Source organism: Saccharomyces eubayanus, chromosome II, assembly GCF_001298625.1.
Source record: "Saccharomyces eubayanus strain FM1318 chromosome II, whole genome shotgun sequence".
Classification (NCBI taxonomy): Eukaryota; Fungi; Ascomycota; class Saccharomycetes; order Saccharomycetales; family Saccharomycetaceae; genus Saccharomyces; species Saccharomyces eubayanus.
The window spans coordinates 1069385-1089446 of NC_030977.1; the positions used below are offsets into that span (position 1 = coordinate 1069385).

Here is a 20062-nt window from a genome sequence, read left to right on the forward strand (position 1 = left end):
CTTCTGCTTCTCCATACACATCCTCTTCGGCTGCAGCTGCAGTTGGTCCTTCTGCTTCTTCTGCTTCTCCATACACATCCTCCCCAGCCGCAGTTGGTCCTTCTGCTTCTCCATACACATCCTCCCCAGCCGCGGTTAGTCCTTCTGCTTCTCCATACACATCCTCCCCAGCCGCAGTTAGTCCTTCTGCTTCTTCATACACGTCCTCCCCAGCCGCGGTTAGTCCTTCTGCTTCTTCATACACATCCTCCCCAACCGCAGTTGGTCCTTTTTCTTCTACTCAAACGATTTCTCCATCTTTCTACACCCCTTTTTCACCTGCCACTACTTATGCTTCTGGATTGTCATCAGTACAGTCTCTGTTAACATCCGTCACTGTTACGCCAGTAATTTCAATACATACAACGTCATCTTCATCCCAACAAGTTTCTTCTACACCATATAAAACAATACTCCAATCCATATCTATAAGCTCAATTTCAAGTGACGCTACGTTTTCAAGTCCAGTTTCTATCATCAGTATAACCTCTTTTGCTTCAAACCGGGTCGAAACTTCTCCGCTAGGTTCATCTACTCAATCCAGCTCCACTTACGTGGCCGAGTCGTCTAAAAGTAACATACCTCTAACGCAGCTCCCTAGTGGTTCAGAAGCGTCATATAGGATGACTAGTCAGAATACCGCGAGCAATGATCAACTCACAACAACAAGGCAATCAAATCTCCCATATTCTTCCTCTAAGAAAACATTAGATAATGAATTTTTTTCGGCAACGTTTCAAACCAATCCTACAGGTTTGACTAAGTCGGATACCTTATCTACCTCAGCATCCCGTAGCTCGACGCCTCAATTAGTGGCAAGCGGTGTTTCTGACTCGTCGATTGATCTGGGATCCCATATCACGTCATTATATCACTCCGGCTCCTCAATATCTTCAAAAAAGTATTCCAAAGAGACAAATATTATCACTAAATCATTTTCAAATACACAAGAAAGTGTCACAAGATCAACAACAACATATCAATCCAGTAGGCAGTCTAGAATATCCACAGCAAAGACCACTGTAAATACCCAGAATCATGTTTTAACAACCACCTCTTCATCCACCTTTTCAAAATCAGCGAACTCGATAGCTGGCTCAATCAGTTTATCAAATAAGTTGTCAAAAACCACAACTGACAGTCGGGGAACACTTAGTTCTACTACAAGAAGAAACTCCCACAACAGCTCCCTCAAAACTGGCGAATCAAACTTTGGTATATCCACGAAACCCTCAACAAACACTATTGGCACAGCCACACAAACTCAGGAGATTACTGATTCAAAATCCATAACTGCTGTTCCATCTACATACCCTACGCGCCCATACACAACTTCAAACGATTATGCATGGTTACCCACTGCTATTATTGTGGAGCCATCTGAATCAGACGCATCTACAACATCATTTAATCCATCAATTACAGGCTCACTTCCTAATGTCATTGCGCCTGCTATTTCCGTACCTGAGCCTGCCAATCACACTTTGATAACTATCGGATTTACAGCTGGACTGAATTATGTATTTTTGGTAAAAAATCCATTATCATCAGCCCAAGTTTTTAGCTTTTTACCACTAGTTTTGAAGTATCCATTCTCGGATACCACGTCACAACCAGAGGAGAGCGGTACATATGAAATGGGATCGTCTAGTTTTGCTCTTTCGTATAAGTCAGGAAGTAGCACTACCACACTTTCTCCTAAGTCTGTATCACCAATATCCGTCGTCGAAAAAAGAAAGAAAGGGGAAAAGAGTGGTGTTACGTCAACAGCAAATTTAGACTTACCGTCAATTGGAAATTCCTCGATAGTGGTGAAACAGATCGTACCCATGATAGATTCCTCCAAAGCATATGTTATAGCAGTAGCAGAAGTATATTTTCCAACAGAAGCTTTATCATTTCTTCAGGAGTTAATCCTTGACAGCAACTCAACTCTATACAACAATCCTCAAACCCCGCTACGAACCTTAGCTGGCCTAATCGATAGTAGTATTCCCTTAGGAGGTTTAACGTTGTATGGATCCAACAATGGGTGTTCTATATGTGATTCATCACCGAGTGTTTCAGATTCTTCAAATAAAAGCTCAACAGGGAACGCTGGAACTAATGAGTACGGCTCTTTAGACGATTTTGCTAACTCATTAACCGATCATATGCCTTGGAGAATTACAAAAAGATTTATCATATATCTAACTTGTTTGACAGCTGGCGTACTCATGTGGTTACTACTTGCATTGCTTGCTTTCCGTCACAGGAACATTTTATTAGGAAGACGTCCGAGAAATTGTATTGAAAAAACTCCCAATAATGAAAGAGGACTTGAAGGTATTGGGGTTAGCACCTCCCGCTCATCTTCTGAAAACCATAATTATAACGAAAAGAATACAAACAATGAAAGCGAAAGCTTTCACTTAATGGAAGACGATCAATATATCGCCACTGGAGAAAACACGATTTATAGCGCCACCCACGGATTGCATTACACCGTAGATGAAGATGGCGACTTATTTTATAGAAAATCGATGCCTGATGATTTTGACGAAATAAATGAAAATGAAGATTCGGGTATAGATAGCATTTTAAGAGAATGCGTGTATGACAAACATCAAGATACGACCGAGGCTTATTTAAACGACGAAGAATCGATCTCAAGCAATCTAGATGTTGATGAAAATGGTAATATTAGGTTATACGACACTTATTCCGATGAAGATGAACCAAACTGTTCCCATTTGCAAGACGAAGTTATCGAAGACTACAATAACAGCCATGTGTACAAAATGCAACTTCAAGGATTAGAAATCGGTTCATATACTACAGGAGATGATCCAAACACAGGAAACTTGATCACAAACGAGTTCTCTTCAGGTAGTCAGACGTGCTTGCCAAGCACCGCCTATACTACTCCGCTTGATACAGATTCAATCAAATTACACATTTTAGGTCATGCAGGCTCTTCATTGCAGAAACCAGTTCAAGCCTTTATTTCTAACCACGAAGAGCTTGAAATAGAGGACATTGATGACAATGGTAGTGTCTCAGACATTCAAGTCGAAGAGTTAGATGCTTTAGATGAGGAGCTTTACAAGAGAATGTCAAAGATTGTAAAACAACAGAACAACTAAAGGACAAAAGATCAAACGAATATACTTTTATTATTTACTTGCCATGACTGCTGCTAGAAGCTGCGCATGTAACGGAAATGATACATTAAAAGCAATGCCTATTAATACCCACACGCATGCACACATAGATATGGTTTTACTATTAATACCGCCATTATTATCATATATACTATTAAATATTGCATTTTGTAATTCTATAAGCTTTCTAAATATGAAAGCTCTCATCATCAAATTCTCGGAAATAGGCCCTTCATACTCCACCCGATGATAACCGAGATCAATAAAAATACAAATAACCGATGGAGAAAAGAGCAGGAGTAAATCATAACATGAATTAGCAAGCTAGTCAAAATATTTGCTCTCCGCATGATATAATTACTTTCAGTATCGTTGTCCCTTTTATGCCTATCAAAATAAGACCCTCAGAAAATACAGTGCCTACATTTCCAAAGCGGAGAAGAACATACCAAGCTTGCATCAATTGCAGATCAAGGAAGGTGAAATGCGATCTTGGCCCTGTCGATAACCCTCATACACCACCATGCGCTCGCTGTAAAAGGGAACTAAAAAGGTGTCTTTTTAGTTCCAACAGAGAAGCAATGCATAGGTTATCGCCCAGCATGATTAATATAACAAGTAAAAATGCCTCCAGTAAGAGTGAACAAAGGGTACCAAATGAGTCGATAAGTCCGACTCCATCAGATATGACTTTGTCGGGAAAGAACACTGATAATGAAACGTTATTTAAATCAGATGGTATGAAATGGAAACTTGAACTTTCATCCATGCAGAACACTTTAGAATTTTTAGCGCAAGCGGCTGGTACCGTGGCTAAAGAAGGTGCGAAGGAAGTTATAAAGGATGAGTCCACAACAACGCCATATGTAAACTCTTTGCACTCATCATGTCAACCGTCCACAGATGAAGGATTAAAACGGCTTTCAGGATGTGTAAGTGCTGCTTCTGACACCCCAGACGAAAATTTAACGGTTGCGCTTGCTACCACCCTGAATGCTAATAAAACAACTTCACAGTTAATAGAAGAGATTGGTAAAGTTAGACCAACACCCACACGAAAAATAGAGGACTTTGAATATATCGGTCCAGCTAATCTGCTCACCAAAGAAGAAGCAATTGAGTTAATCGAAGCATTTTTCCTCACGATGCATCCGTTCTTTCCTAACATCCCATTCCAATTACACGATCCAAAAGAATTGGCACAATACCCCATTTTGTTCTGTGCGATTTTAACTGTTTCCGCTCGCTATCATCCTTTCGATACTCTGGGGTTAGATAATGGAGAAAATGGTGCAAGGCATGTTGAAGTTCACGATAAATTATGGGTGTACTGCCAAAAACTGATATCTCAAACAATTTGGGCAGAAGCTAGCACAAGATCGATTGGTACTGTGCTTGCATTTATAATTTTCACGGAATGGAACCCAAGAAGTATTCACTGCAAATGGTCTGACTACGCAAATGATCCAGAACTAAACAATGTTAATGTCAGAGGGAGTAAAAATATTAATACGAAAAGGGATGAAGAAGGATTGACAGGTGTTGGTGCCATTCGTAGAAGTGACCGTATGTCATGGATGCTAACGGGGTCCGCAGTAAGGCTCGCACAGGATATGGGGTTTATTGAAAATAGTTCAAAAATATTTATAGTTACTCATATCTCTGAAACCACAAGCGCAATGAATATGAACCAAAGGTCTTTACTAGCAGAATCATTTAGTGTCTTGAACCTAAACTTAGAAAGGTTTGACAATGATGGAAATGAAAATAATGAGAACTATCTTGGGAATGAAAAGTTCTATCTAGATGAAATTCTACCTAATGATGAAAGTAAAGAGAGGTGGAAAAAGGTTTTAGAAAATTTAGAGGCTGACAACGACAACGAGAAATGCGTTCTGACAGATTGGGAACGAGAGTTTTTGAACGATGAATACGTTCTATATTACTCCAATAAGAAGGACGATACGAATTTGGCACAAAATAATATGCCACCATTTCCGCTAAGATTCTCGTTTGCTCAAAGAGCAAAGATAGAGATAATTCGGATCCTTTCCATTGCATATGAGACCATCTATTGCGAAAAGAATAAGAGAAAACTGGCAACTACTGACCAAAGGCACAACCTATCTGTACTAAGTGTTTTTTCTCCCTTGATAGAAGGCTGGCTTAGCAACTACAGAGAGGTTCTTGTACCTCTTTCTGATGTTCCATTTTCTTTAGCGAATAGAAAGAATAAAAGACAAGTTCTTAACAACATCGATAGGATAAATGGCGAAAGTATTATTACAGATTTTAATTATTGTCAGCTTTACATTTTCTCACTTGCATTACAAGTGGATGGGAAGATAAGCAGACTAAACATGAGCGAAATTGTTAAGAGCGCCAGGTATGTAGAATTAGCATACAAATCTGCTAAAGAAATTTTAAGCTCTGCAAAAAGGGTCTCAAGACAATGCATGCTGAAGTACATGCCCGTTAGATGGGTTATACGAATAATTAGATCAATTGCCTTTATAGTGAAGTGTTACCTAACACTCACTGGCAGTGAAATAGCAACAAATCCCGATGCCAGAAACATTCTGAAACTAAGTGCAATATCTGTCGATGAAACATTCGATCTCATTCGCGACACCGCAGTAACTTTGAAGGAGGCCACACCCGATGAGCTACACCTTTGCCAAAGGTATGCAGCCATATTAATGTACTTGTGTACAGAAATGAAACTTCGAAAGAAATCCCATTTAGAACGACCACCCACATCAAGAACTGGTATAGCCCCCTTGAAAAGCAATGGCGATTCGCCGTTAGAAGGAGCAAACCTGGCTAAAGGGCCAGCGTTTGGAAAAGCTGCTGGCACGAGTAAGGCAGAGAGTATTTTCGATCCTTTAGCGAAGACTTCTACAGAGGCAACATGTGATGATCCAAATAACTCAACGGAGTTACCATTTAAAAGTGGCCTAAATTCCTTTGTGGATCAAACTAGCGATATTACTGCAATGTTACTGAATAATGAGCTTTTCCAAGGCCCATCGTTATCTGAAGAAGTCACAGATTGGTTTAGTGCTAGTGAAGACATTGGGCTGGAGTTCGTAGAACCGTGGACAGAGCTAATCGAACAACGATACATGCAATGTGGTGATGGTGATAACAACAATTTCGAGAATTTATATAACTTATTCGCGAATAGTAATGACACTGATACTGACACTGATAGACCAGCCCCTCACACATAAAATTAGAGAAAAGGAATGTTTAATTAGATAAATGATTGATTACTACAACCATGAAAATATGCATGTAAATCTAGTGACTACAGATACACAGAGACATATATATATATATATTAAAGTGTTTTACAGTTTTAAATTAGTTTTATAATGGTACATTTTATGTTAGCTATTGCACTCAATCAGACTACCTATTTAAGACCTTTTTCTATTACTGTACAAATAACCCCGCTCAATAAGAAATATGAAGCAAAAATAAATTGGAAATGTTGAACATACATTAAACATTCTACACATGCTAAATGATAAATGTGAGGGTGTGGTGTGGAGATACCAATAAAGTCATCTTACAAACAATGCTAAAGTTTTGAAATAGGAAAAAGAAAAAAAGTTCATAAAGTTCATTGCGAATTGAAGTTTTACTTGTTGCCATGAGCTTTCGGTGTTTTATAATAACAAGGGGCGTAAATTACTTGGGTAATAAACTTTCCCTCATATCTTGTGGTACAAGCCACACTGATGATTTCATCCCTAATGCTGCTTGTCAATAAATGGTTTAAATTCACGTGAGGGATAATATGGTTTATCGCGCCTTCATCCTTATCACCTGACTCTGAATTTGGATTGCCCTGATTTAAAATTTTGTTTAAATATGATGAGTTTAAGTATATTGGCAAGTCAGGGATGGGGTATCGACTTAAAAATACAGTTTCTGCTGTTTCTGCGTCAATATTACCGCCTTGTTGTAAAGTGGCAAACAAATCATCTTGATTGCAGTCAATAACCTTATGCGTAAAACTTGGAAGGTCCTCAGATGGCTTACCTTCTTGTAGAGGCTTTGCGGAACCATTACCTATAGTAAATAAACTTGGTATTTCATTTGAATATTCCAAAATTTCAGGCTTTATCTGCGCCATCAAATCCAAACTGCTTGCCTTCAAACGAACAAACGAATCCCGCAGATTTGCCGAGTTCGACCTACTTAGACCTCTGTAATCTGAGAACGGCGTGCTTGGCCTTTCAACACCCTTTGCCGAATAATATGAAGATTTACGAGAAGAAGATGATAATCGCTTAGGCTCCGGCCTTATGGGAGCTTCAACATCTATTGTCGAACTCGCCTGAGATTCCGTGTCTGCTTCATCTCTAAATGGTTCGATTGTGTGGTAACCAGGCAAAACCTCAAACCAGTTGACAAATTTACCTTCTGAATTTGTAGCTGTAGGTAGAAAGTTCGAATGAGTCAATATGCCATTAATGGAAAATTGTAGTCTATAAATGCCGGGAGGTAAAAAAAGCTCTGGAATAAACCATTCTTTACGCACAACATCATAAATCATGCGGATCCTTGGATTTAATTGCTTTTCCGAGTCTAAACTTGCATCCTCATCCAAATTGACCTCACGCTGTTCCTTAAGAGCAGATGCAATATCGTGACTTATTATAGAGACTTCTGTTGTTGCAGGCATGTTACTATCATTTTTCCATTTTAAAATCACCAAGGTGCTTTCAGAGGAATTTGTTGATGATATTGAAGACATGCTTGACATTGAATTAAAATTATGAGGAATTTCCCTATGCTGTGGTACGGAATATTGGCTGTCATCGTCGTTAATAATTGGATGAAGTGGATGCAAAGGTTGCAGATTCAAGCTATTCGTTAGGACACTTTTTCTTGGTTGTAAAGAATGCAAAGAAGCAAACGATGATCTTCTTGAATTTGAAGCAGATCTTAATTTTTTATTCTGCAATTTTTTCAATGACTTGTTTTGATGTTTATTCAAATCTCTTTCCATCAAAGTTTTGTCACCATACAATTTCATCATCATTTTTGCGGTGGCAGATATGGGCGCAGCAGATTCATCATTAGAATCGCTTGAATTTTCCTTGTTACCAATATTATTCTCACTATTACTACTATTGTTGCTATTTTTATTATTATTTTGGGTCGTACTGTCGATAGTATACGTTGAGTTAGAGGAGTTTACTCTCGAGAGGCGTTGCATGTCTTTTTTCAGAGCGTTTTGTAATAGAGATTGATTTAAGACCATATCCTCACTTTGCAGTACACCCGCCTCAGCATCTATGTTATCACTTTTTGATTCTTTGTCAAGTTGTGAGTCGTCAGACAATATCGGGTCAGGATCAAGGTACTGATACTGGTATGCATGGACAGACGGTTTTTTTGAATACGTTTGCTTAATAGGAATATCGATAGAACCGGCTTTGCTTAGAGGTGGTAGCGATGTAGAGTGTACGGATGATGATCTTGTTGGAGAGGGGGAATCAGTAGCCGAATTTTCCAAAAGAGTTTTCTTCAATGCAATGATACTCGAGCGATGCCTCTCATGATGAGGATGGCCTTTTCGCCCGTCCCCCATTGTTTCATCAACTATGGTATTGTTCACGGTCGACAAATCGTCCGGATAGTTCTTAGTTTGCTTTACAGTGGCCATTGATGGACCAGGACTTAAAAAGGATGGTGATTTAACTTGTTCTTCCGGAGCATTTACGTCATGACGATCATTTAAAGACAAATTGGCTAACGTAGTCTCGTTATCATCTGCTGCATTGGTCACTGAGTAATCCTTTTTGAATAAAAGGGAAGGCTCACTAGCGACACAAACAGCCTTATCGGTACTATCATCACAATCTGATGTTGAGGGATGAGACGCAAGTAATTGCATTCTAGGAGGGATAGCGGCATTATCGTTGTTAGCATGACTGGCATGCCTCTTATGAATACTTTTTCTATTATTAAACAGCTGAGAAGTTATGCTACCTTGGCGATCTTTATTGAAGGCTTCATGCAGATGGTAACCATGGTCCTTCTTGGCCGAATGCGATGGATCCTGAGTGGAAGGGTTGTTCCCCATGATGGCAGCAAGTTTTTGAGACGATAGTTCAGTTTTCCACTAAGTCGGTCTACAAGATAAGAATGGAAAGAAGAAACACTCGGAAACGCACTTTGTTTTGCGCAGTTATTGCTTTAGTCCGATATACTATTGTATACTAAACTATTTCTATTAATTCTTTATAACAATGGGGAAAAAATTACGGAAGACGAAAGGGTCTTCATTTCGTAGTATGTGATGAGCATAGCAACTCTTTACAGAAGAAGCCTACATATAAATGTAAATGTGTCGCATCCATTATAAAAGTTGTCTGGCCAGTACAGTTTGTAGGTCGTGCACCTGTCCCACGGTCCTACAGTCATCGGTACATTTCGCGTTGACCATTACTGCACAACATAAATTGTCGATGTCCAAGAAGAATAATTAGGATGTGGAGCAAGAAACGTTTTCTTTCAACACGGCATTTTTGATGTAATCCATGGTTCCATAAGGAGCTTCAAGAATCGCTCTACGAGAGGCGAATAGTGGTAGTTTAGAATCCGGAGGTTCCTGGTCTATCAGATATCTTGTTGTTAGCTCCAATTTAATCTTTTTGTCTGCCAACGGTATGACTTCCATGCACTTGCCTTTGCAATTTCACTCGAAACCAATGGGTGTTTGATTAGCTGACAAGGGATCGTTGGCGGCGTGAGTAAGAAGGTACTCTTGGTCTATTTTGTTGGGGGAATCCTAACGACTGCACGCCTTGGAGTTAAAGCTTCCAAAAAACCTCAGCAGTACGAGGTTGTGAGTCGCACCCCGACTCTCCTATACGCATCTGTTCGTTGCTTAATGCAAAACCGAGACCAAAAATAAACTTATCACTACCATTACTGCCTCTTTCACCATCATTGACGGTACGCTTGACTTCGAAGGGGAGATTCCCACGTATTTTTGAGTCGAGGATGCTATCATTCAAAATGGAATCTATGCACGGGCAGCTGTTCTGATCCCTTGTATACCCACTTCTGCTCCCGCTTGAACTGCATGATGGCAGTTCCTTAGTGCTTTTATCGGCCATCACGGGCGTTTCATACTCCTTAGTCTTTCTGTTTTACAGCTTCTTGTCTTTTTGTTCCCCCACTTGTTTTTTTAAGTCATCCAGAAAGGCCATTATCCTCACATCATCGGTATTCTGAGCTCTACACCTCGTCATTTCCGATGATAAGAGCTTTGTAAAAAGTCAGTTGTGACCTTGTTTTGGGCATCCCTCAATTCCAACAACAATTCAGTCCTCTCTTACAACTGCTTCCATTTTGGCTTCTGCCTCAAAACGCCCGTAGGACTGCCGTGTTCAGTGCAGTCCTCTTATTCTTGGCCTTAGCGTCGACCTTTCTGCCTGGCCTGGCCACCTTCTTTATTGGAGTCCCGTTCTTGTTCAATAAACCTTGTGCACCCATCGCTGCCCGCCAGAACCAGTGCTCTCCACATCGTAACCAACACGAAGAGTTAGAATCAGATCTGCTCAACTGAACCCTCCTTTCCTTAAGGGCCCATCGTTATGTGCCACCCCATTCACATGAAAGAATAGTAGTAATACGCTATTAATTGACTATAAAGACAATATTTATGCTGTTTTGAAGACCAAAAACGCCAGTGGCCCGATGTAAAAATATACGAAATGGCCCTTCTCGTGGGTCACGTAGCTGCCGAAGTTTTTACCAACGATCACATGCCATGTGTTACCGTACTTGACGTCCAATTGCTTCTTGACCGTTCCGGCAATGTCTCTTTCTAGCTGAAAGTTGTCCAGGGCATCTTTACTGATGGCCAGTATATCCTCTTTCAATTCATCCGTCTAGTCCTGCTTGTTAGTAAATATATATACACACACACACAAGTGCACCTTAGCACGTCTACATACTATGTCGGATGCCTTTACAATAGCTGCAATCCATGGAAGAAAGCCTTCCTTTCCCCCGAGTTAGTAAAAATGGACCAAGTAAAAAGCCATCGGATATAACTGAAACTTAATTGACATACGCGTACTCTTGTTCTCCCCGCTCATGTTAGCTTGATTTCCTACTTTCTTTATCTCTTTTGTAGCTGCTCTTCTTTCCCTTGTTAAACTTTTGAAAGCCTTTCTTTTCTACAGTTTCGCAGTTTGTAAACCCCATTTAAAGGGAAAAGAGAACCAGGCCAAGATAACGGGACAAGGGTACTTAAATAGACACGTAACTATAGGCGTATCGTATAACGAGGACTACGACGACTGCACATCCACATTAATGGATCGCAACATATTTGACGGGCTGCAGGAGCAACACAGCAGCGCCTCAGAGATGGACCTCTCAGAGGAAGACAACAACCCGTTCGTGGGAACCCATCACCTGTATGCCTCTGGTATCGGGACTGGTATCGGTGGAGCCCGTCCCACAAACACAAACACAAACTCTCCGCCCTCTTCGTCGTCTTTTCCGACGAGTCCAGTGCATTCTTCATCTGCTGGCTCTTCCAGAGCATCCACCGCCTCTTCTACATCTTCGCATGCCGTTGTGGAGGCTGACGCTGACGCTGAGACTGAGCCGTTTGTTTCCTTGTCAATGTCTACTACTACCACCACCCCCAAGAATATTCCTCATAATGTGAATGGACCAGAACATATCCAGATTATCGATGCTGGCGATTTCAAAGACCCCTGGGGGAAACACGCTATTGGCTATGTAATTTTATATGAAAACAACAAGATTATTAGAAGATACTCGGAGTTTCATTCGTTGAGGCAATCCCTGGCTAGACTGCTGCCTACGATAATTATTCCACCTATCCCATCCAAGCACTCTCTCCTCAAATATATATGGAATCCCATAAATGCCACGAATGACTCCAAGGTCATCACCACCAGAAAGAAAATGCTTAATTCATTTCTGTGCAACTGTTTGAACATCGAAGAGATAAATGATGACATCGTTTTTCAAAAATTTCTGAACCCTGAGTTCAATTGGAAAGACGTTTTAAGCTCATCGCCGATAATAATCCTACCATTGAATAATCTTTTAGCTCCACCTCTAAGCCCAACAAAACCAAGTCCTTTGCATTCTATACTACCCATTCCGTCCAACTCTTCTCTGAAAAATTATAACTTGATATGGCAACAACATATCACAATGAAAAGTCACAACGAAGTCTCTAATCTACCAATAGAGGTTATTCAAAATGAGCCACAATTTACACATATTGAAAATCTATTTCAAAACTACAAAAGAATAATAGCTCACCTGCTGAAAAATATAAGATCAAATAAGTCTCATTTCCACTCGTTATCCACGTATTTTGCCGAATTGGGTGCTTATTATAATGCCTTTAGTTTGGAAAACGATACCGCCATGCCTAATGGTGACGACAAACATAGAAGAAATTTAAACAATCCAATGTTAGAAATCATCGGTCACATCGAAAAGATAGGCCATTCATTCGATATTATATACATATCTTCAGAAATTCTAATTGAAAAATACAATTCTATGCTGGAGGACCCCATTAACGAATTGTCACAATTTCTAAATGAATCATTCAAAGTTCTAAATTTTAAAAAATTGAAGTTTTTGCAATATAAAATCTTGGAGAAATTAATTATCGAAAAGGAGACCAAATTAACCAACCTTACCGAAATCGAAAACCAACTGCAAAAAATTAATGATAACCTGGCAAACTCCGCTATGTTGGCAGACGATAATAATATGACGGATACGAGGGGCAATGAGCCAAACGCTGTTAAAAAGGACACAAGGTCGCTATCCAAGTCAAGTACAAACTCCAGTTCCAGCGGTCACCAAAATGAAATTCGTATAGGAACAAGCAAACTAAACTACAAAACATCTACACCTACAATGAATTTGAACAAACTTGAAATCAAACAACTAACAGAACAAGAGAGATCTAAACAGATTAAACAACTGACACAGGATTTAACTAAGTTGAAGGATTGTCTGTCCATATGCGTATCGGATATGCTAGAAATAAACACTTCATCGTACAAGAGTTTGATGTATGCATATAATCACATCCACTTGACCATCGCCAAGATCTTAAAATTTTTCACAACCAATTTCAAAGCATGGATCAGAGAATGTCTAGAGAATTGGAAACTAGCCAAGTCGCAAATCGACCAATCATTATAATGAGCATTAGCGCCCGGCGTTGCACCATAAATAACACATTTATACATATACACGTATTTGTGAATATAAGTTGTAAATACTGGGTATACTACTCTTATTATCCTCATTTTTATTACCCGCTCCCCTTTTTTCTCCGGTGGCAAAATTGAAACGAATAAAAACTACTATTTCAAAAATAACTACCGACTATAGATTCAAAACAGTGGTCCAGGAAACCGAACTATATTACTATTGGCAGGATGTTTGATAACCATGAACTTGACACTGTATTGAGTACACTTCGCATGGAAGCAGACCCTTCTTTCCACCCTTTGTTCGAAGAGTTTGAAAAATTTTATGAACAAAAATTATGGTTTCAGTTGTCTGAATCCTTAAACAAATTTTTTGACGACGCCAAATCTACACCATTGAGACTTAGACTGTACGATAATTTTGTCTCTAGATTTTATGATAAGATAAACCAATTATCAGTAGTAAAGTTCCTGCTTGCATCTTTAAAAGATTCTAAAAATTTTGATGAGTCTTTAAAGTATTTGAGTGATTTGAAGACTCAATTCCAAGAGCTTGACACTAAAAAGCAAAGAAATGATGGATCAAAAGATCACAAAGATGGAATATTGTTAATAGACATAGAAATTGCAAGAACTTACCTGTTAAAGAATAACTTAGTTAAAGCAAGAGATTTATTAGATGATTTAGAAAAAACATTGGATAAAAAGGATTCTTTACCACTAAGAATAACCAACAGCTTTTATTCTACAAATTCTCAATATTTCAAGTTCAAAAATGATTTCAATTCCTTTTATTATACAAGTCTATTATACCTTTCCACATTAGAACCATCTACAAGCATCACTTTAGCGGAACGCCAACAATTAGCCTATGATTTAAGTATTTCAGCATTGTTGGGTGACAAGATTTACAATTTCGGTGAACTGTTACATCATCAAGTAATGGACACCATAGTCGATGATTCCAATTATGACTGGCTATTCCAATTATTGAATGCGTTGACTGTTGGTGATTTTGACAAATTTGATTCATTGATAAAAGTTCAAATTTCCAAGATTCCAGTATTAGCAGAACATGAATCCTTTTTACGACAAAAGATTTGCTTAATGACACTAATTGAAACAGTTTTTGTCAAGAATATTAGAATGTTGTCTTTTGATGATATCTCCGAGGCAACCCATTTACCAAAGGATAATGTTGAACATTTAGTCATGAGAGCCATAAGTTTACGCCTATTAAGGGGCTGTATTGATCAGGTAAACGAGTTAGTAACCATCTCGTGGGTCCAACCAAGAATTATAAGTGGTGATCAAATCACAAAGATGAAAGGAAGACTGGTAGAATGGAATGATCAAGTCGAGAAACTAGGTGAAAAAATGGAAGCTCGCGGCCAATCGATTTGGGTTTGAGTCACTGGTAATTATATATATATATATACACCCGCAAATAAACAAATCATCAACAAATATTATCAAAGATGTACTTTGCAACTTTATCATTTTTATAGACATCATTGTGCAAACCCAAGTCATCCAAATACAACTCAAACTTTGCTTGATGGTTCTGAAGACAAGATATTAAAGAGTTAGTTTGCCTTAATGATAATAACTCATCGCGGTATGAATGTACCATATGCATATCAATATCAAAGTGAGAAAGTGCTTCTCTCACATACTTCATAACTCTCAAAGGCTCTTCCTCATACAAATGTATGCCTTCAGGAAAGGCTAACTTCGTGAAACTGTTATACTGAGGGTACTCTTCCAACAGTTCCTTTATTGAGTATATGCCATCCAACAAAAATACTCTTTTAACCACCTGCAAAAGTTTCAGCATTTGTAATTGAACTTCGTTCATCTCTTCCCGAGCATCTTTGAGAACAGACAAAATCTGCCATATAAATGTTGCTCCGACAGAGTGTCCCACCAAATTAAGGTTTGTCAATCCTTTCTCTTCAACCAATCTTGTAATATTTGTCACTACATCATATAGATTCCTGGGATTTGTGATCTCTGGTGATAATCTATATTCTATGGAATATTGACATATACTCGACTTAACATCGATTGACTCGATAACGTTAGCTAATTGGTTGAAATCATTAGGTGTATTATCGGGATCGTTCCATGCTCCTCCATGGATGTAAATAACAGTTTCTCTCGTGATCTCTGAAACCTCCTGGAATGTTATCGTCTTGTCATATAATGTTACGTCTGGCGAAATAGCCCTTACTGTGTTTGACATTTTCAAAAGATGCCTCTATTTGTTTATGTCCTTTGACAATCTTCAAACATCCTCGTGATAGCAATTCTACTGCATTTTGGGTCTTATGAAAATAAGTACGGTCGGCAGTATTTTGTAAAATATTAGGCAACATTCTTTCAAGTATAGATTGATTAGTTTACATATGTTATTTCTTTGTATCTACATTTTATATATGAGAAAAGTAACGTTGGAAAACAAAAGCAGAGCAGATCTTTTGTATATCTATTCCTTAACCACCTTTGGTTTAGACCATTCAACACGTAGAATTAAGTTCATGTAACCTCTACCATCCAAGAAACGTAAAGCTTGTTCAGCAACTTCTTCACTGGAGAAAGTAACGAAGGCCAAACCTCTTGATTTCCCTGTTTCTTTGTTTCTAACAACAGAAACTCTTGGAATAGGAGCGAATGGAAACAATATTTCTTCTCTCAAACTATTTTCATCAGCATTTTCATTAACTTGCATAATCTTCAAAGTACACATATCATCACGTTCTCTAGAATCTCTGTAAGCATCGGAGGAAGGATCTCTAGCACCAGCACGACGAGAAGGTGGAACATATTGGCCTGGGATGGCGCCAGCTCCGCCAGCTTGGCCACCCTTATCTTCACTGACAGCTTCAGCTCCGCCTTCACTAACTGCTGGGTCTTCTAATGCGGAAAGTTCACTCAAAATGGTCTTGAATGGACAATTCATTGTCATATGGTCGTTACCACATAATCTACATTGTAAACCGGTCTTTGTGAGACTTCCCTTTTCTTTCTGTATTCTTTCTTCTTCAGCTTGCTTCCAGTTCCTTGTCAATCTTAGATCGACTTCTTCACCCAATCTTGCAGTAACAGCACTTGGACCTGCTGGTGACCCCTTTTCGGAACCATATTTATTCCAGTTTTTTCTTTCTGCAACAGATTTGTGAACTTTTTCCAGTACTTTAACATCCTTTACTTTCTGAGTAATCTTGTATTTAACACCATCTTCGATCTTGTATGAAATGATGGATCTGGATCCATCTGGGTTTTCTATAATCTCCTCTGGCGCAACTTCACTCATTATGCCTGGTAGCTTCTGCTCTTTTATTGTTGGATTATAACAAATAACTAAGGCTTCTTTTCCCTCTCTTTGCCATCGTGATAATTTTTCACTCTTCGCATTCACTGAATGAAAAAAAAAATTTTAGTTTCGTTGCAAGCGATGTGTATAAACCAACTAAAAATTGAAAGAGGAATATATATTTACAGAATTATTCTATCTACTTACAATTCCTTGACTTCCCACTTTGGCAAGACGGTCTTGCCCTCAATTCCGGGCCCGATTACAGTGCTTACTCCTTCTTTGTTTAACAAGTATTTTTCGGTGACTCTATGAACATCTAGGAGAGAAACGTCCAAAAGTTGCTCTCTTCTTGCTTGTTTCATGTCATCCGTAACACCCGACATAAAATAAGTCACACCTTCTCCTTTGGGACTTGTAGGCGCGTCAACTTGCTGGAATATTGTCAATTTAGCCTCATCAAGGTCTGTCGTACCCCATTTGGCATCATCAAGTACATATTGTCCACTATTTTTGAAAGTCTCCAGGCTATTCAAAGGCTGAGGATCTCTGTAGGAATAGAAGCTAAAAATACCTGCCAATGCGCTATAAGAGGCACCCCCACCGTAAGCACCACCCTTCTCTCTCACTTCTCGGTGCAAATGTTTGAATGTCAGCATGTTTGACATGACTTGCAATGCTGCACCATCTTTGTGTGTGTATGGAACACCCGATAGAGCTTGGGAAGTATAATGTACCTGAAATGGAAACTTGATCAAAGTGGGTTTACCTTCGGACTTGATAAGAGGATACGCAGATGTCTTTGGTCCACTGAGCAAGCATTTGTCATCTGGAAGTGTCTTCATAAATTTTGAGATTTGACTTTCAACTATTTGCGCTTGAACATCAGAGTCTGAGGTGACAAAAAACTTCATATCTTTGGCGTTTACGATGTACTTCTGTAACTCAATAAGCTTATCAACAACTTCCCTTTGGAAATCTTCTTCATTTTCTAGTAGATTGTGCAATTTATTGATAAACTGCAATTGTTCGATACCATTCAATGTCTCACTAATGGCGCTACTCGATCTATAATGGGCCGCAGAATAACCTCTCGCAAACGCATGCCCAGAATCCGCTACTGAAGACGTGTTTGAAGACGCCAACAAACGAATGAGAACCTTGAGTTTATCACTGTTTTTACGGAAGTCTGTTTCTAATAGAATTTTGGACCAGAATTTAAAAATATGATCACTCTTGGAATTTAAAGACCATCCATCAAAGCCAAAGTTCAAATGAGGTTCACTGGTGCTGGGGTCTGATGTAACTTCTACATGTGTCGAGATACCACCCGTATGCAGTTTTATTTGATCTTCTATTTCACTAAATAGTTCCTTAGTTGTGCCCAAATTAGTTAGAGATTCAGCAAACAGAGGTAGGTACGGAAACAGTTCATACGGAATGATATCATTCAATATACGCTTGCCTCTGATATAAGTGATACCATTGGTATCTGTAATTCTGCGCAATGAAATATTTTTCTTTTCAATGGGGTATTTATCTCCAGTTCTAGGAATATCTTTTATTTGTAAGGTCGGTAAACATGATAAGTCCTCTTTTTCATTTTGCTTCTCTTGTAATAGTATACCGCGTTTGAAAATGTTCTTTTTGTCTTGATCATCTAGTGTATCGGTTTTTTTTTTTAGCCGTGCTTGTTCTTCATCTTCCAAAGATTTGGAAAAGTCTTCAGAACCTTGAATAGAAAACGTAAAGCATGGCTTATTAGTAACATATTTGCGTATTAAATCCTGGAATAAAGTATCACCCTTAGTTTTCAAGTCATTTCTGAATCTTTGCAAAATTTCATCAAATAATAAGTTCTCGAATGGATCGATTCCGTTAGTCCAGCCAGGTAGCACGGAATATAGTAACTGAAGACCAAAATCAGCCTTTTGATCCTTCTTAGAAAGCTCTAATTGCTGAATTATGGCATCGATGCGTTTACGGTCAAATGGGCAATCTGCTTCTAAAAGTTCTTGGAAAATTCGATCTACGGTATTTTTAAAGAGTTGAGTGTCGTTCACCCCCTGGACACCTACAGTTAAAAAATTCACTGCTGTAGTTGGTTCAACTCCTGAATTTACTGAGAATTCCAAACCGATTCCTGATTCTATTAGTTTTTGGTACATCACAGAAGAGTGACCGTCCATTAATAGATTCCCCAATACTTTTAACAAGAAAGTCTCATACGTATCTTGTGGAGCACCACAAATCCATGTCATCGAGGACTTTATTTGTTTCTCCGGTGGTAGCATAGTATCTACTTGGCCCGGTAATTTGATATTTATGTCTTTGTTTAGTTCGATAGGTAAAAGCAACTTATTCTTGCGTGCCCTCTTTCCATACCCGGAAAATTGCTGGTTTAAATACTTCAGTGTGTCCACCAATGGTAAATTACCGTATGTAAAGGTCTTTGCGTTGGAGGGATGGTAGTTTCTATGATGGAAGTCTAAGAGATCATTGTATTTCAAGTTTGTTATTTTCATAGGATCCCCACCAGAATTGTTCAAAGAGGGATAAATGGCCTGTTGGAACTTACTCCAAAAATAGTAATTCGCATTGGATATTTGACCTTTCATTTCATTATAAACCACGCCTTTGAAAACAATCTCACTTTCCGGGTCCGTGATGCTGTTATGCTCTAATCTCCAACCCTCTTGATCAAAATCTTCTTGCTTCAGCAGCGGATTCAATGTAGAATCTAAATAAACCCCTCTTAAATTAATAAAATCTTGAGGATTGGTAGTAGAAAAGGGGAAAAATGTATAATCGGGACCTGTCATAGCATTCATGAAATTCGCCAAAGACTTATTCAGCATTTTGAAGAAAGGGTCCCTCACAGGATACTTCACAGATCCACACAACGTCGTATGCTCCAAGATATGGGGCACACCAGTAGCATCTGGTGGGTTAGTCTTGAAGGCGATGCTAAAGACATTATTCTTATCATCTCTGTCGATGTGAAGATGTTCGGCACCTGTTTGCGAGTGCACCAGATCTACTGCAGTCAGTCTTAGCTCTGGGACGGGCAATATCCTTCTTACTTCATAGCCATGTAGTATACCACCCACTGGGTACTTTCTAACCGCCTGCGCTTGTGCGTATGAAGACGCAAACCGCTGGAAACGCAACATATATACCGCAGTGTCAGTCAACAAATATTTTGCAAGTGAAAATTAACTGCCACTACCGTTTTACTGAGCACAATTGTTTGTTCCCGATCAACAATACTTTTTAATATCTTAATTACTTGCTATAATGATACCTTTTTA

At 39.0% G+C, this 20062-nt stretch overlaps 8 protein-coding genes across 8 annotated transcripts; 4 read left to right on the forward strand and 4 right to left on the reverse strand.

Moving 5' to 3' along the window:
• HKR1 (Hkr1p) lies at window positions 1-3164 on the forward strand (the record flags this gene model as incomplete). The annotated part of the gene is made up of 1 exon (XM_018363822.1): window positions 1-3164. A coding segment is annotated over one exon (3164 nt), but the record flags the coding sequence as incomplete, so codon positions are not given.
• A 401-nt stretch (window positions 3165-3565) lies between these two features.
• On the forward strand, window positions 3566-6415 carry ARO80 (Aro80p; the record flags this gene model as incomplete). Its single annotated transcript, XM_018363823.1, has 1 exon — window positions 3566-6415. One exon carries the CDS (start codon window positions 3566-3568, stop codon window positions 6413-6415), a length of 2850 nt encoding a protein of 949 aa, XP_018223952.1.
• A 413-nt stretch (window positions 6416-6828) lies between these two features.
• SIP1 (Sip1p) lies at window positions 6829-9285 on the reverse strand (the record flags this gene model as incomplete). The annotated part of the gene is made up of 1 exon (XM_018363824.1): window positions 6829-9285. One exon carries the CDS (start codon window positions 9283-9285, stop codon window positions 6829-6831), a length of 2457 nt encoding a protein of 818 aa, XP_018223953.1.
• Window positions 9286-11531: 2246 nt separating this feature from the next.
• On the forward strand, window positions 11532-13424 carry SNX41 (Snx41p; the record flags this gene model as incomplete). The annotated part of the gene is made up of 1 exon (XM_018363825.1): window positions 11532-13424. One exon carries the CDS (start codon window positions 11532-11534, stop codon window positions 13422-13424), a length of 1893 nt encoding a protein of 630 aa, XP_018223954.1.
• Window positions 13425-13663: 239 nt separating this feature from the next.
• RPN9 (proteasome regulatory particle lid subunit RPN9) lies at window positions 13664-14845 on the forward strand (the record flags this gene model as incomplete). The annotated part of the gene is made up of 1 exon (XM_018363826.1): window positions 13664-14845. One exon carries the CDS (start codon window positions 13664-13666, stop codon window positions 14843-14845), a length of 1182 nt encoding a protein of 393 aa, XP_018223955.1.
• A 49-nt stretch (window positions 14846-14894) lies between these two features.
• BNA7 (arylformamidase) lies at window positions 14895-15680 on the reverse strand (the record flags this gene model as incomplete). Its single annotated transcript, XM_018363827.1, has 1 exon — window positions 14895-15680. One exon carries the CDS (start codon window positions 15678-15680, stop codon window positions 14895-14897), a length of 786 nt encoding a protein of 261 aa, XP_018223956.1.
• Window positions 15681-15923: 243 nt separating this feature from the next.
• Window positions 15924-16751, reverse strand: TIF35 (translation initiation factor eIF3 core subunit g; the record flags this gene model as incomplete). The annotated part of the gene is made up of 1 exon (XM_018363828.1): window positions 15924-16751. The coding sequence occupies one exon, from the start codon at window positions 16749-16751 to the stop codon at window positions 15924-15926; it is 828 nt and encodes a 275-aa protein (XP_018223957.1).
• Window positions 16752-16954: 203 nt separating this feature from the next.
• CYM1 (pitrilysin family metalloprotease) lies at window positions 16955-19924 on the reverse strand (the record flags this gene model as incomplete). The annotated part of the gene is made up of 1 exon (XM_018363829.1): window positions 16955-19924. One exon carries the CDS (start codon window positions 19922-19924, stop codon window positions 16955-16957), a length of 2970 nt encoding a protein of 989 aa, XP_018223958.1.
• Window positions 19925-20062: the final 138 nt, after the last annotated feature.